This window comes from Photinus pyralis, unplaced genomic scaffold (assembly GCF_008802855.1).
Source record: "Photinus pyralis isolate 1611_PpyrPB1 unplaced genomic scaffold, Ppyr1.3 Ppyr1.4_LG8, whole genome shotgun sequence".
Lineage (NCBI taxonomy): Eukaryota > Metazoa > Arthropoda > Insecta > Coleoptera > Lampyridae > Photinus > Photinus pyralis.
In genome coordinates, this window is record NW_022170819.1 from 13,005,745 (window position 1) to 13,021,431 (window position 15,687).

Here is a 15,687-nt window from a genome sequence, read left to right on the forward strand (position 1 = left end):
TAATTTCGAACTACCGCAATGTTTTGTACCGCGCTATTGGCTATCCCTCTTATTCCTTCCTTTGTGTTGTTTCTGTTACAGATAAGGCATAAACGCGCCCTCTGAGCTCAAAAGGCCGTTACGGTCCGAGTTTCCAAAGTAATATTTTTATTTTCGACAACTCCGAATTAGGTTTTCGTGCAGTGTCTCAACGGGAGGTTCCACGACGAACCGTAATCATTGTCACAATGATAGCCTACCCAATAACATAGAAGAATTGCATTTCCTCTGTGCCAATAATCATTAAAGCCTCAAAGTCGAGAACCATCGTCATGGTGTGATCTGCTGCACCGGCCACCAATCACTGATCACATAACCTGGCCAAGAAGAATGGTAGCAAAACTAAACGAGTAAGTTTCGCCATTTACCGTAAAACAATAGCGCTGAAAACGAATTTCTGTCACTACGAATTAAAAATGACATCTAATAGAAGTTACCCCTCGGCGAGAGTATCGCAAATTAATGTACTTCAAGGATCAAGCCCTACCCTAAATGTTTCCAACTCCTCAAAAAATTCGGAGGAAAGGGTATCGGAAAGTGAATCTTCCGAAGACGAATTTCTTGTGAACTGGGGACCGGAAAGTCCTGACCCCAATATATTTTTTCCCGGTGAGTCTGCCATGTTAGAATTCCTAAGCACGTGATACTTTTTTGTAGTTGGATGGGGCTCGCATGGTTTGGAGGAGGATCCTTGGAACGATAAGAATAAACCCTACGTCAAGCTGACGCGCTATGAAGACTTGGAGTTAAACGAAATGGAACAGCAAGGTGTTTTAACGGACCGCATTCTTGCTGCCTGTTCCTCCTACTTGGATAAATCGCCCGAGACTAACGGATTTGTGCTGTGCAAGGCAAATCTTTCAAAGAAGGTTAAAAATCCACGGCGTGACTTCCCTATGTATTTAATTGCGAATTTCAGTTCCTCAAAGACATTAGGATTATTCAGTTACATCACTTTCTTCAATACGTCGATTTGTCCTATAATGACCTAACAAATGTGGAATCTTTAAGTGAACTGCCCTTTTTGATGTATCTGGATGTCTCACACAACTGCCTTGGAAAATTACTGAACTTCAACCCTCCACTTTATTTAACGTACGTTAATTACTCGTTCAATAATGTGGCAAAGATTAATGATCTCAGCTTGTTTTGGTCACTGGTCCATTTAGATATTTCCCACAACCAAATTAAGGTGATTGAAGGGCTTCAAGAACTTAAGTGAGTCTCGAGTGCCTTACCAATATTGCAATGTGTTATTCTGCAGATATTTAAAACATCTCAATTTGTCTTACAATATGATCAAGTGCATCGAAAATCTGAATCACATGCCGCTGCTGAGTTTGAATCTTGAAAGTAATGGCATAGAGACGTTTGAAGAAGGTGAAGGCCGAGGTTTAAAGACATTGCCCGACATTTTGAAATTAAACTTAGACTACAACCATTTAAGTACAATTAAATTCTGTGAAGGAATGGACACACTTCAGTCTCTCACTGTGCAAGCCAACAATCTTAGAGATCTGTTGGAGTTATCTTACTTGAGAAACTTAAATTCTTTAAGTGAAGTCGATTTTAGAGATAATTATCTGAGTAGTTTAGATCGATATTTCGACGCTTGCATATATAACGTCAACTATATCTCGGTTCTTGATGGAGAGGTTATTGATGCCGAGACTAAGGCAAGCGCTCTTAGGGCACTCAATAAATAAGATAACACTTTTTTGTACCTATAGGTGTCTGCTAAAAATGTTTTTGAGGGATCGATTCAAAGTGAAGCCTTTCGGAACGCATCTACAGCTATGTTTATACAGCAGTTAAACGATCCAGTTTTAGGTCTCCCTATTATTCCATTTGACATACCTCCCGCTCCAATTATCATATTAGTTGGTCCGCCAGGTTCTGGCAAAAGCAAGTTGCTAATCAAATTTTGCCGGTTAAACCCGAAGTAAGTAGCTTTAGTTGATGTTGAAACTAAAGAGTGAATTTATTTAGGCGCACTGTAAGAGGTGTAAGTCACACTACAAGACCCAAGCTTGAAGATAACGACCAACACAGTTGGTACTATCACGTTCATTTGGATGAGTTTTGGTCCATGGCTCGCAATGGAGAGTTTCTCACCGTGTCGCAAGTACTGGGCCATTGCTATGGTTTTGGTAACGGAAACGTACACTTCTTCGTTATCATCACGCTTGCGTTTTTAGCTCAACAAGAATTGGCCAAACCCGTGGGCAGTTCGTCTGCTTTGATACTCCACATGGATCTCAAAGGTGCCCTAACTTTGCGCGCACAAAATATGAAATGTCATCTGGTGCTGGCAATGCCTAGCTCGCAAGAAGTTCACATTAGTAACATATTAGACAAGTACCGTGTTTACAACGAGACTATTATCAGGTAGGCAGCAATACTAAGACACGAAATTGCGAACCGACTCGATTTTTAGTCGGAAAGGTGCACCAGAAACAAAAAGCGCCCCGTTGAAAGCAAAGGAATTGTTGGAGAGGTACAGTACAATCGCACAAGAAATAGAGAAAGCTGCATATTATGACAGTGAAACTTGGTCAGATAAAGTTTCACTAAAAAGTAAAGAAGAAACGGAAAGTACAACGGATCTTGAAAAAACGTAGGTAAGAGTTGAAGTACCATAATTTACTACTCAGTCCAACTTCAGCGCGAAATATGGAATATTAAAGAGCTCAATTCACCGAACCAAATCCGATGGTGCACCACCGCCAATTGGCAAAAGTGGCGGCGTTACATTTCAATCCAGCATGAAGAAAAGTCGGACTGTAAATGCCTCGATCAAGTTTGCCTTTCAATAAGCATGTCTGCGTTTCAGTTACTACACTCTTCGCGCAGTGTCACTTTTAACGAAGAAACTACCTCTGGAGCTCCGACGCCGTTGAATCAGAAAAGCATTAGCGGTACAATTCTTGGGGAAACTGAAGTTTTAAGCGTGCTAAGTAACTCAAGCGCTCCACCTACTGAGGATAAGGCGCAGAGTATTTGACGTCTATCCCTGCCAATTCACTTAAAGTTGCGATTTTAGATCAGTTCCCGTGCCCGGCTAAAACCATTACTGGTCCGAATAGCATGGCATTTTGTGTTAATGAAATACTGAAAACGCGAGACTCATATTTGGCTTTCCATCAGTCGAATCCTGGAGTTCTTTTGAGTACAGTGAGTATGAGCACCGACTTAAATATTCATTGTGATTAGATTTTCACGGACAGAGAAGATGAGGCGTTGGAAAAGCTAAAAGGTCTACTGAAATACTGTATACAAGCTCAATCGAAATCGGCGCCAAATTACGAATTTAAAAAGGATTCTGCGTACCAAGCAATTGTAGGCGCGAGGTTAAAGTCATTACATCGTGAAATCGAGAAGTAGGTAGTATGTCATTCCATCTGCACTCACTTACGGACCGATTTTAGTGAAATGTCTATTGGTCAAAAGCAATTGGATGAGTTTGCTCATAAGACCAAGCAAGGAAAACCGTATGAGAGCCATTTGAAAAGGTCAACTAAAGATGTAATCGAGGTAATGCGAGCCAGGCGTAATCAGGTGTTGGGTTATAAGCTACCCGATGATGTAGGGGTAGTCAACAACCCGTCACCTTTGGATTTATTAGACGATTAAATGTTTCTTTTTCTCAAATAAAAATAGTTACAATAAGCAAGTATATATTTTATCTGGCTACTCAGATATTCACAATGGTATACTTAAGTGGGAATGAGTTGACAAACTGAAACCCTGATATGACGATCATTAAATAATGTAACTCATTTAAAAATGCAAACCACAGTTCAGTTTTGTTAAAATACACATAAAAACAGGAAACTACTTGAATTTCTTTACGCATGGCCGTTATTATTATCAATACATTTACGATACCTCTTAGTCCGTATTAAATGAAAACGTCATAGAGATCCAGAGATTCTCGCGTTGTTGACACTAGAGTAAGGTCAGCGCTCTTTGGTAATTGCAGATACTTTAGAAGACATAGAAAAACTCTATGAAAAAAAATGCTGATCGACTCGATGGGATTAAATAGGTTCTCGTTAATTCATGCAGCAATCACAATTTTCTTAACCGAACAATTTCAACGTCGCGTATTATTTGAAACTCGATTATACAAAAACTGAACGTTTCACAAACGAAATTGTTTACTCGAACTTTACACCCAAACGCCGGTAAGCACCCGACCCCTAATTATTTACTTTTTCAGCCATTTTTTCTCTTGCAGCCATTAAAATCGAGTGGACAAAATTGACGCTTTCACAGTTTCTATCCATCCTCTCTTTTTCTTCGCTATTTATATTGCCGGGTAAAAAAAAACGGTAACGGACCCAACGCAAGTTTTGCGGCACCGTCCCTTTTACCCTTAAACCAATAGCAGCCCAGCGTGTTTATCTCGCCACAGCAGACACAGCGAAACAGTAAAGTTCGCTGCTACCTTGGTCTGATCCTCTAAATGTCATGTTTTTTAAATGGGAAATCAAAACTCTTTCCCCAAATTCGGTTTTAAAATCAACCGACTCGATGGGGAAGAAAGGTGTCTGAATGGCTTGACACAGCGCCAAAAATCCTCACTAGGGTAAAACGCTCCTATTAAATCTAAGCACTTTGTGATAATCCACCCTGATGGTTAGGCAACACACATTTACATCTGAAACAAAAATAGAATATGCTCTGTATATAACCAACGACCGTTTTGCGCAGATGCCGAATACTAGGGGATTTTGGTAACGAAGCTAGGAGAGAATGGAGGAAGATGGCGACGAGGCCGACGGAAGGCACACGCTTTCCCGGTTTTTTTTTATTATTCTTGATTATTTTTGGTGGTGGTGTTTTGAAGATGTATTTACAGGTAGTAACCATTTTATTCTTTCTTGTACTACATATTTAATCATTGAATTTCTTGCCACAATGTGATATTTACATTTTGCTGATTTTGCATAAACTACGATATCTGAATCATAGCGTACTCCATGCCTTTGTTTCGTGTACCGTTAGATGAATCATGTTTGTGTCATATTGTACAGATGATTATGCCATTATTTTGTTTAATTAAGTAATACTTCTGTTATTCATGAGGAGTTGATTATCGGTGTGATGTTGCTCTGTTCGATTGACCCGTAACAATTCCGTGAGGGAAGCACCTAATACAGTTTGATTGTTCGCTGTATCTGTTACTTTCTGTTTCGTGGCTCGCTACAGTTCTTGTGCGTTAGCTATACGAAGGGGGGCTCTTTTATTTGATGTTTCGATGTTTGTGTGTGCGAGTGGGTATTTCTGTCTCCGTGGAGTAGGTACCTAATGCAGTTAGATCTTTCGCTGTATCTGTTGCTTACTCGTCTCGTGCGGATTGTAGTTCTTAACATCTTAGCAATACGAGTGGGGGCCCTCTCATTTACATTTCCTCTATTTAAAATATGTTCTGTTTGAGCGATAATCGATTTTCACATGAATACTTGCTATTTGACCAATGGCATTCTCACATGTACTTTTCGTGTTAAATTAAATTATGTTAACTGAAGGATGGAGTAGAGCCACACCATTTACATGTTTCCTATGTACATGCAATTTGTTTATTTGACGAGTTGTGTTATTTCTATTGATCGTACAGGTATTTTGATGTTTTTTTGCACTGAATTGATTTATCATGTTTTCCACTGCATTTATGATGTCTTGTGTATTTTGTTTTTATGAACTTGTTTAATTGCATTTGATTTGATTATCTGATTTTTATCATACCATTTGAGATGTCTTATTTATGTGTATTTTCTCTTGCATTTTATTGCTGTTGGTGATTTATTTTATGTATTTGTATGGCCTATGCCAGGGTTTTAGTCCCGTAGAAGGTTTCCCTGGCATGGTCTTGTGTGTGCGTTAATATATTTATTTGATCTTGTCATTTCTTACGCACAAAAGTTCTGTCTTTTATTTAATTCCCTTCCCGATTATGTCTCACGTCCCAACACATAAAAGAACCGATTACACAACGTAGGAGTCCATTCGTGCCACCCATATCGAGCCGACTGTCATCCAAATTCAAAAGTGCCGCGAGACTACCATCGTTTCGACTTGAAAGGTAGGTGGCTCTGCTTGTAGTTTTTGTCAGAGTTGCCAACCGTAAGTATAGGGTAAGTCAACGTTTTCCGTGTCGGCTTGATAGACCCCCCCTAGGAACATTACAACTTACAAAATGTTTTATCGCAAATAATAAGGTCGTTTAGATGCAAGTTGGATTTACTATCTACCATTTACTTTCGCAATAAGGAGCATCTGTGCCAACATTACCTAACAAAGACAGAGATATATTTTACACTGTGGTAGAACACCGCACATGCGCAGTAGCGTCCGAATGTAAACAGCTGATAACCATAGGCGTCGCAAAAAAGGATCACTTCATATTAAGTTACGAAGCCCATATTTTGTAACTTCCGCATAGATTGAAATTGCACTTTATTTGCTGCTACGTTCACCGCAAATTAAACGCACCATTTCAATTATTACTTTCGTAAAAACTACTCGTGTTTTCTACTGTAATGTAATAACACCGTAAACCCCTCTATGTTCTACGGAAATAACACGTCAATGAAATGTCGGTAATGTCAATTTGACAGACAACTCAGTGCGCATGCTCAGTATTCTATTGTATAGCTATCTCCCTCCCATAAACCTCTCCACCGGACAGATTGCCGGATGCCGGTCACAGAACACCTGATCCCGGTCTACAATGTATGTTTGTCCCAGTGTTTTTCTTAAGATGCGAGTGGCTTCCGGGATATTATCGTGTCAATGTTGAACGAAAACATGTAATTGGAACAGATTTAATGGCTGAACGCTATATCTATGGAAGATTGTCTCACATAGTCACCATTGACACGGCCATGAAATAACTGCCATAAGAAATACGTAGTAAACTTCGAGGCAAAAGTGCAAAGTTGATTTCCAAATGAAATACTAAGAAGCAGTCAAAAATAATTAGTATTACAAAAGCAATTACTTGAATGTAACATATATAACCCCGAAGGTGCAAAATAGTTATTAACTAAGACGCTAAAGAGTTACGGAAGTTGTTTCTTTGTTGAGGGTCGAATCTTGATATCATGACCCGTTAACCCATTTCACAGCGTTTCATTGGCCCCATTCCTTCCACCCACATATCTCCGCTCCGTTCCGTACATGAATACCCCTCTGACAACTACATCGAACAGCTACGTCCTTGTTCTAAAATAATTCTTGAACCTCCTCTCCCCCATTCACCACACCTGCGAGTCATCGCCCCCCCCCCTTTCCTTAATTTTATTCTCTTATCTGTTCATTTACCCCATTGTTTCTTTGTATTTGATACGATAAATATTTAATTTTTTTTACCTTTTTTACTCTTTCCTCCTTGCATTTCTTTTTTCTCCTTTCTCCTTCCAGGCTTCCACCCCCTTTCCCAAATCTCATCAGTCATCACCTTCGACGTTTCTACATTTAGCTCCATTCCTTTCCTTTCTATTCGTCCCATCATTTCCTTCATCTGTTCTCTCTGTTGTCATGATCACTGCGTCGATCACGTATGCGAGGGACCATATCTTTCTTGTTATCACTACTATCCCTCCACCTTGACCCTGTCTTAATACTTTTTCTCTTAAGTAAAGATTAAATAAGTTTGGACTAAGTGGGAATCCCTGTCTTTTAGTCCTTTACATGTCCAGAACACTACAGACTCCTCCTTCCATCCTATTCTTGTCTCTCCATATAATTTCTTCACGAACTTTCCCATCTTCCACACGTTGTCCCTTTCCACTCTTTCAAAAGCTGCCATGCCAAGTCCATGAAAATTTGTTTTAAAATCAAAACCTTTTACAGAAGATCTTAAGGTTGGCTTATTTTTGTTCTCACCTATGGAGTGGTAAATTCTTTCTTATGTACCTACTCCCGTTTAACATAGTTTTTCCTACAAGATTCATGAACTTAATAGTGGTTGCGTTCTTCAATTCCTCCAATATGTTATCAACTTTTTAGGAGAATTTTTCGAAAGGCCCGTGTCCATGGAACACCGGCCGGTGAATACGCCACTGTTACGTTACAATGTTCTGTTGCATGTCTGTACGCGCCTTTAGGCTAAGCGCGCACTTGCGATTTTATGTCGCACGATTGTTCAGTCGTAAAAATAGTCACGCGCCTAAATTATTTTTTTCACGATTACGATTGCGCCCAATCGCAGACAAAAAAAACGCAAGTGCGCGCCTAGAAAAACTCACAAGTCTCTGTATCCGTACGTCCGTAACCGTCATTCAGTGTTGTTTTCTTTTTTCGCTTGTCTTTGTCTAACCCGACGTTTGAAATTTCCTTAGTAAGTATGCCAATATCATTAGCAAAACAAACAAACAAAGCTCTCTAAATGCGTCCTAAATAAGGGTAGGTATTGTTTGCGTAAATTTTTTATTTCATAATACAAAGTGAAAATGTTTACATTAGTAATATAAATTACTACTTAAGTGTATCTAAACTTCACGAAAATTATGAAATTAACGTCATCGATAATAATAATATTAAGTAATGAAGAAAATAATACGCTACACTCTTTTCAATCTTATCACAAAGAGTTTAGGACAATGTGAAGGGGTGAAAAACAGTAGCAATACAGCCTTTTGAGATTTTAAACACAAAAAGCTCCTTTTAAATTAATTGGCTCAAGTATATACAGTCAAAGTACAAAAAAGTTAAGTAAATAAATACATAATTAAAAAGGAACTTTGTGTCGCAGCAAAGTGAAGGCTTACTGAATCTTTTACGTAATTTTTTAAAACAAAATTAATTATGGAAAAATCAGTAAACCCTGTTGTAATCCTTAGCTAAGACTTAAAATTAAATAGCTACACGCTAGCATGGCGTCAAGAGTGAGCCGCCAATTTTTCTAATTTTGCACATACTTCGTGGGTGGCGGCGGTACTCGAAACGAAGCTTTTGGGTGGTTGTGGTTTCGTCGCGGCGCGTTTGCATTCGCCCTCCCATTGCGCTTTGCTACTGGAATGGGTCTATAAAAGAAATTCATTCATTCTTTGGAGTTTTGACATGCAGTTTTACGGTCGCACCTTAGTAAGGTCGCGCTTCCACAGTGAACCGCAGGTACCGTCACACTTTGGACATGGCCTCTCCATTGCGTATCCGCCGCATTCAGAGCAATCGAGCGAGACGTGGTCTTCAACCCAGGATACTCCGCAGGTGAAGCAACTGCTCATTTGTAATCGCAGCTCTTCGATTGTTAGAACATGCTCCGAATTAAACTGGGGGCTGCAACAGGTGGTGATATCATCCAGACTGTAGCTGAATGACGATAAGGAACTAGAAAGTAGGCTATTAGTCAAGGTTTGAGTAAGAATTGCGCGTGACTTACCCAGAGTTGGAGTGGTATCCTCGAGGGTGGACTCCTACCAGTGACATGTTAGACACTGTAAAAAAAAATAGGTTTATTAGTACAAGGGAAGTTCAAACATAGATAAGTTGCGGTGTGATTGGGAGGTGAAAGTTTGGGGGGAATGGTTTTCACAATATTATTGAAACCGCGCAAAAATTTTCCGGCGAAACCCTCAACTTCGGATGAAAGTAGGGCGTTGCGCATTAACCGTTAATCTTTGTAAATAACGGAAACCTTTTAAAATTTGAAACGGTTCCGCGGATATTTAAATATAAACGCCGCGATACGGCGCTATCGCGTACGGCTGATTAAAATTTAAATTTAGCTGGCACCCCGACGGCAACCTTGAACTAAACTGTTAAACGCGTTTCATTAAATCCAGCTGAAACCGCGATCGACAGGATTAGAAACACGAGCTTGCGTGTGATGCATGATCGATAAAAAAAAATTCGATACGCTCTATGAGCGCGCGGGTGACCCCTGCTCGTGATCATAATAAAAGACACATGGAAATGCGTCGTTTGTGCAGAAATTATGCAACTAGGAAACGGATCCCAAACATATATCAATATCGCCTTTCTAATTTCTCAAATATCATCGTGAAAGTCATGAAAGTAACAACGCGAAATGGTTACAAGTACGTTTGGGTAGTTCCCCTATCTCATTATTGATAAAACGGTCCTTGAATGATAATGACAACGATTACCTAAGCGACAGGTAAATATCCTTAACGAGCGCAATTTGCAAACAGTAATTTTTTTGGATCTGACACAATTTCAATCGACTGTTGAACGCACTTGATAGGACAAAGTACTCTAACGGTTAATTAAATTGGGGCGCCGTCTGGACCACTACGTCAATACCATAGGCGCCGATACGCCCTCGCCACTCTGCCGCCCCTATTTTCTGCCAATGAGCCCGACGTATCGATTTTGCAAATTTTTTTGATTGATAATGCACTCCCGTAATTTCCTGATGTACTTACATTGTTTGGGTTTATAATCCGAAAGGAAGTACTGGCGCCGAAATTGGCAAAAAACTATAACTTGATCAAACAAAGACGTGTACAACACAAGAGAGCTCGAGGCAACTAATTTAATTGAGCGAAGTACGGTTTATACAATGGGTTTCGGCTACGTCAGCGACGGCGGCGTCACGATGGCGATGGTGGGAGGAACGTTATCGGAGAAAATCGGAAAAACGTACTATGAAATTTCACGCTCGGTAGAAGTGCATGTTTTTTTTCAATTCAATACGTCTTTACCTAAATAATTAGATTCCGAAGAACCTTGAACTCAAGTCATTAGTCAGTTACGTGATTTTTGTTAATTAAAAGATAACAAAATGGGTATAAAAAACACAATTAAAATTTGCGCCAGGTGAAATATTTGTTTAATACGTCGTTGACGTCACACTGTTTGGTTTCCACTCCACAGACATAAACAATAATTAAAAGCGACCGCCTGATTAAAATGGGATTGGATGTCTGCGTCAATTAGTTGCGGATTTACAGAAATGAGCGAACCCAATATGTTCGATTAGGCGAAACGAAACGTCAATTGATCCGCCCAACAAAACAAGGGCGAAGATGATAACAACTTTTTTTAACGATCCGGAAAATTTCGTCAATTACGGGGTCATCGTCATAACCAAAAGTCGATATTGCCGTGACGTATGCGGTATGCCGTCAGAAGTGCTTCTGAATAAACTAGTAAAGCAGAAAATGCGTTCAAAATTCAATTGGAATTTCGGATCTCTGCCAAATGTGGAGCATTCTTAATTATTAGATTACTTTCGCTAATGAAGTCATTATTGTAAGAATGATTTTTATGATAAAACATTAAAGTCCCAACCCCAATCCCCGGGTTATAAATGGGTTAACTGGGCTAGGAAGCCACTTTCTGGGGGCGGCAAGATGTGCTAAATTATATTTTAGCATTGGAAATGTTGTGTATGGGTATGAAGTTACCAGTTTCTCGATCAAGCAGACAAGACAGCGGCGTCGCATCAATTGACAATTGGATTTGTACTGTACTCGACCGTGATCGGTAGGTGAAGGAAAAGTCGCGGATATTGCCAATATCATACTTAGTCAATTGGAAAAGCAATTGAAAGTTTATTGAATACTTGATCAGAACTGTAAAATGAATCAAAAAGCCAAAAGAATTCCTAGAAATTTAGACAAAATGCATTTAAAGCCGTGTTCCCCTAGAACTCATCGGACAAAAGAACCGCGCCGAAGAAAATTCCGAATCATTGTTCACAGACGGTAAATAGCTATAGGTGAAAAATTCGGACCAATATCTGCAATATACAAAAACTAACAATCCGAGGAAGTGCTCTTGTATTTTAATAAACCGATACAACGACATATCGTAGGATCCTCAGTATTACAATCACTTTTAACGACAATTTATTTTAATCTTACATAATACATTTTATAGTTAATAAAAATGCGAGTAAAATGCATCAAATTCATGTCTTGGTCATTGAGATAATCTGAATCTTGTTCCCAGCGATATCAGTGCAAGGATAACGATTTTGACATGTTTTGATCAATATCCATGTAGTCGCCAATAATAGATCAAATTCATGTTTTGGTCATTGGTCAATGAGATAATGCTCTTGGTCTTTTTCCCAACGATTTTGGTGCATAAATAACGATTTTGACGTGCTTTGATCAACATCCATGTAGTCGCCAAAAATAAATCAAATTCGTGTTTTGGTCAATGAGATAATGCTCTTGGTCTTTTTCCCAACGATCTTGGTGCATAAATAACGATTTTGACATGTTTTGATCAAAATCCACGTGGTCGCCAAAAATGCATCAAATTCATATCTTGGGCATTGAGATAAAGCCCCTAGTCTTTTTCCCAATGATCGTGGTGCATAAATAATGATGTTGACATATTTTGATCAAAATCCTTGTGACCTCAGAAAAATAATTTAACATCTTTGAATCACACACATGCGGTTGCTGATGTACTCTTTCAGCATCAAGATAATGCGTTTGAAAGCTTTTAAAACTCCAAATTCATGTAAAAAAAATAATTTTGGGTACATTTTGCTCTACAACTTTTGACCTCTACCACAGAAAAGAGTTACATTGTATTGTTACACATCTAAGAGTCATAGGGCAAAAACCTAGCGAAAGTCCGAACTCGATATATGACCTAGGGAATGAAATATGTTGATTTCTATTATATTGAGCCCGCAGTTTTTCCTGTTCCCGATTCACTCGAAGTCCTATAACTTTTGTTCTTGTTGAATCAACTTCCTGAAAATCAATAGCGTCCGTCCTTAATGTCCAACGTACCCGTACATCAAATTTCAAAACAGTCGTCTACTTTTAAAAAGAGTTAGAGCGCACACGGGCGGATGGACGGACGACAATACAAAACTATAAAGAATCTGAGGATCCTTAATAATTTAAACCTGAACTTAATTTAATACGAAATGTGATATGCTCAAAAGTAGCAAGCTCAAATAGATTTAAAAGCAACTCCACTCATTTCTCATTTGTGAAAAATAACATTCGGAAGTCGCTTATATAAAGTACATAAAACACTTTGTTATTAGCGGGAACTTTCTGCAGTCCGGAAGGTATCTGAAGGTCCTGGATACGGCAACCTTACACTGAAGTTGTATTTCGAGATGAATCAGACAGCTCAGAGTGGACGAAAATACCATAGTGGAACCTCCAGAGAAAAGCAAAAAAAAATCGTTGAACAGCGAAGAAATAAATTGGCTAAAATTGAATAATTCCTGAAGCATTCACAAGCAAATTCCTACAGCTATCCCTAACCATCAAGTTTTTTTAAAGCTCAGAGTCGAGCAACGTCGGAAGATCGATATGAGGATGCTATCTTTATTAAAGAATCCGAATCTTCTGGGGATAGTGAACTTTCATTTATATATTTTTAAGATGGTTGTCATTAGAAATCCAAGTGGTTATATTAAGCATAAGGGAAAGGGCCCATTTTACCCCTTTTACTTATTTTCCAGTTTTTGATTTTGGATTAAAAAAATTGTGGCGCCCTACTTTGTTAGCGCACCCTGTATAATTCCAAATATTTTTAAAATGTGGAGAATATTCAACCATATCATAATATAAAAGCACTCCATCGAAAAATTTTATCTTCAAGGGGCATTAAGCTACTCCGCGCAATCGTTGACTCGCCCTGTACAGTACCTACTGTTTTCGTTAAACCGGTTTACAGAATAAAGAAAGTGCTGTTGTGGTCGGTTTATATGTGTAGTTTGTTTGGTGAGGACAGAGGACTCTAAAAAAGGTCGCGAATACGAAGAAGAACCTGGAGTGGCCAATGGTTACTGAAGAAAAGTTACCAGAGTAAGGTGTTTAGTAAAAAATAAATTTGTTCTCCGAGAGATTTTCCGCGGGTAGTTAATCCGGGGAAGTTTGAGAAGAGATTCGGTCGGGAACTACCAAGAAGTAACCACGTAATTTCGTCGCGAAATCCATTCCTTTCAGCTTTGTCAGAGTGAAAGTTACCATTTATTTTCTGGCACCAGAAAATCGAGTTGTGGTTGTAGGTATTTTTCTTGAAACGGAAATTTAAACGCGAGTTCTGTGCGTTTACAGGTAAATGAACTAATATCCGGAAGTGAATTAATTCGAGCGCTTCATGAAAAGACGATAGAATACTTGAGCAGTTGGGTAGGCGAATTACCGTCACGTATACAGTGAAGGACAAATCAATTAAACGTGCCAGTGGAATATTTTTCTCCGCTACAAAGGGACTATGGTTTTCATTCGGTGCCAAGTTATTCCGGCGCGTATGGAACAATAAAAAAAGGGGGATTGAACTTTGATTGTCATTATCGCCCGCAGTAATAAAAAAACAGTATGTAAAATTGTTACTTGGTGATGGTTTCTTCTTTTGTGACACTCATTAACAACAAAACCCATTAATAACATTTTGCTTGCCTGTAACCCGTCAACACAAGAGTTCACCCTTCAAAAAAACTACGCCCAGAGAACATTTGCTTCAACGGATTTGCCGAATGATTTTGCCGAAGGGACGTTCCACTGCACAGCTCTATTAAAGGAGAACGGTCTCCAATCTATTGCTCACATCAACATCGTCGTCTGCAGAAGAGCAGTTTTATGAGGAACTGTTATTCTATTTACTAAATAAATTAAAGGTTGCTTATCTTTAAGAAAAATCATCTAGATTGTATTTGGTGAGAGTTGAATGGATCTGTATTTTCTTAAAGATCAACCTCTGGGCAACTTTGAAGCCGTTTGTAGTGCATGTATTTATACTATTTATGAACTCATTAGAACTAGAGTTGATCGAAAAACTTGACTCATGTTGTGATCCTTCGTACGTCTAAAGCATTTGACTGTTCGCGAACAATATTATTTCTACAGGGCAAGTTTCTAATTTGGAATAAATTCAGTAAATCCAAGAAGGTTTTTTTCGGAAATGTGCTCGGACACGTCCATTAGTGTTTTAGACTGCCCTTTTTTCGATGCAATAAAATTTTATACAGGGTGTCCCAAATTTGAGGTATGACGCCATCAACTATTTTTCTAAATGGCAACCCTAATTTTTTTATGACTATTCTTAAAGAATATGTCAAGTTAGACATGTGTGCCAAATTTGAAATTGTTACTTCTTGTCTAATATTTCGAGAACGAAAAAAGGCACAAACCGTGGGGGGGGGGGGGGCTAAGTGAACGCACCCAGTATTTCCCCCAGAGTACTAATTTTAGGAATAATGAACGATCAATACTAATTCTTTAATCTTTAATTATCTTTCGAGTGCGGATGTGATGTAGAAATGATAATGATAATAATGTTTATTATTCATACGCCTAATGTAAAGTAAATGCGTAATACTAAATGTGAAATGCTTAGTGGTGGTCTTTAGAATAATTTTAAATGCAGCCTGTATACTAAGAACTACGAGACAATTAAGTTTATTGAATATTACGGTTCCTTCATAAATAACGACTTGTGAAACACTTGAGTCAATCACATGCGAAAATGGGAGGTTGTAGAAGAGGTCCTTCCATGATACAAAGCGACATCATAGTGTTCATTGTAGTGTACCACGCTGTATCCCAAATTAGCACATTTTGAATATAAAGCTTCCTTAAAATTGTTTAGATCATTTTTGGAAGATCTTTAGACATTATGGAAAAACAATGTAAAACCAACCGAGAGAGTTTTTAAACTTTTTCCACCAAATATGAAAAAACTATACAA

The 15,687-nt window shown here is 38.7% G+C and overlaps 2 protein-coding genes across 2 annotated transcripts; one reads left to right on the top strand and one right to left on the bottom strand.

Annotated features, from left to right (window-relative positions):
* Positions 1-97: 97 nt before the first annotated feature.
* On the top strand, positions 98-3,672 carry LOC116178445. Its single transcript, XM_031497936.1, has 14 exons — positions 98-389; positions 470-648; positions 697-908; positions 959-1,257; positions 1,304-1,715; positions 1,770-1,981; positions 2,029-2,189; positions 2,238-2,427; positions 2,477-2,656; positions 2,705-2,822; positions 2,873-3,035; positions 3,083-3,213; positions 3,253-3,419; positions 3,468-3,672. The coding sequence occupies exons 1-14, from the start codon at positions 370-372 to the stop codon at positions 3,670-3,672; spliced, it is 2,649 nt and encodes an 882-aa protein (XP_031353796.1). The 5' UTR covers positions 98-369.
* Positions 3,673-8,458: 4,786 nt separating this feature from the next.
* LOC116179007 (protein pinocchio-like) lies at positions 8,459-10,530 on the bottom strand. The gene is made up of 4 exons (XM_031498697.1): positions 10,437-10,530; positions 9,431-9,485; positions 9,129-9,378; positions 8,459-9,071 (listed from the first exon to the last, which is right to left on the bottom strand). Exons 2-4 carry the CDS (start codon positions 9,475-9,477, stop codon positions 8,928-8,930), a joined length of 441 nt encoding a protein of 146 aa, XP_031354557.1. The 5' UTR covers positions 9,478-9,485; positions 10,437-10,530; the 3' UTR covers positions 8,459-8,927.
* Positions 10,531-15,687: the final 5,157 nt, after the last annotated feature.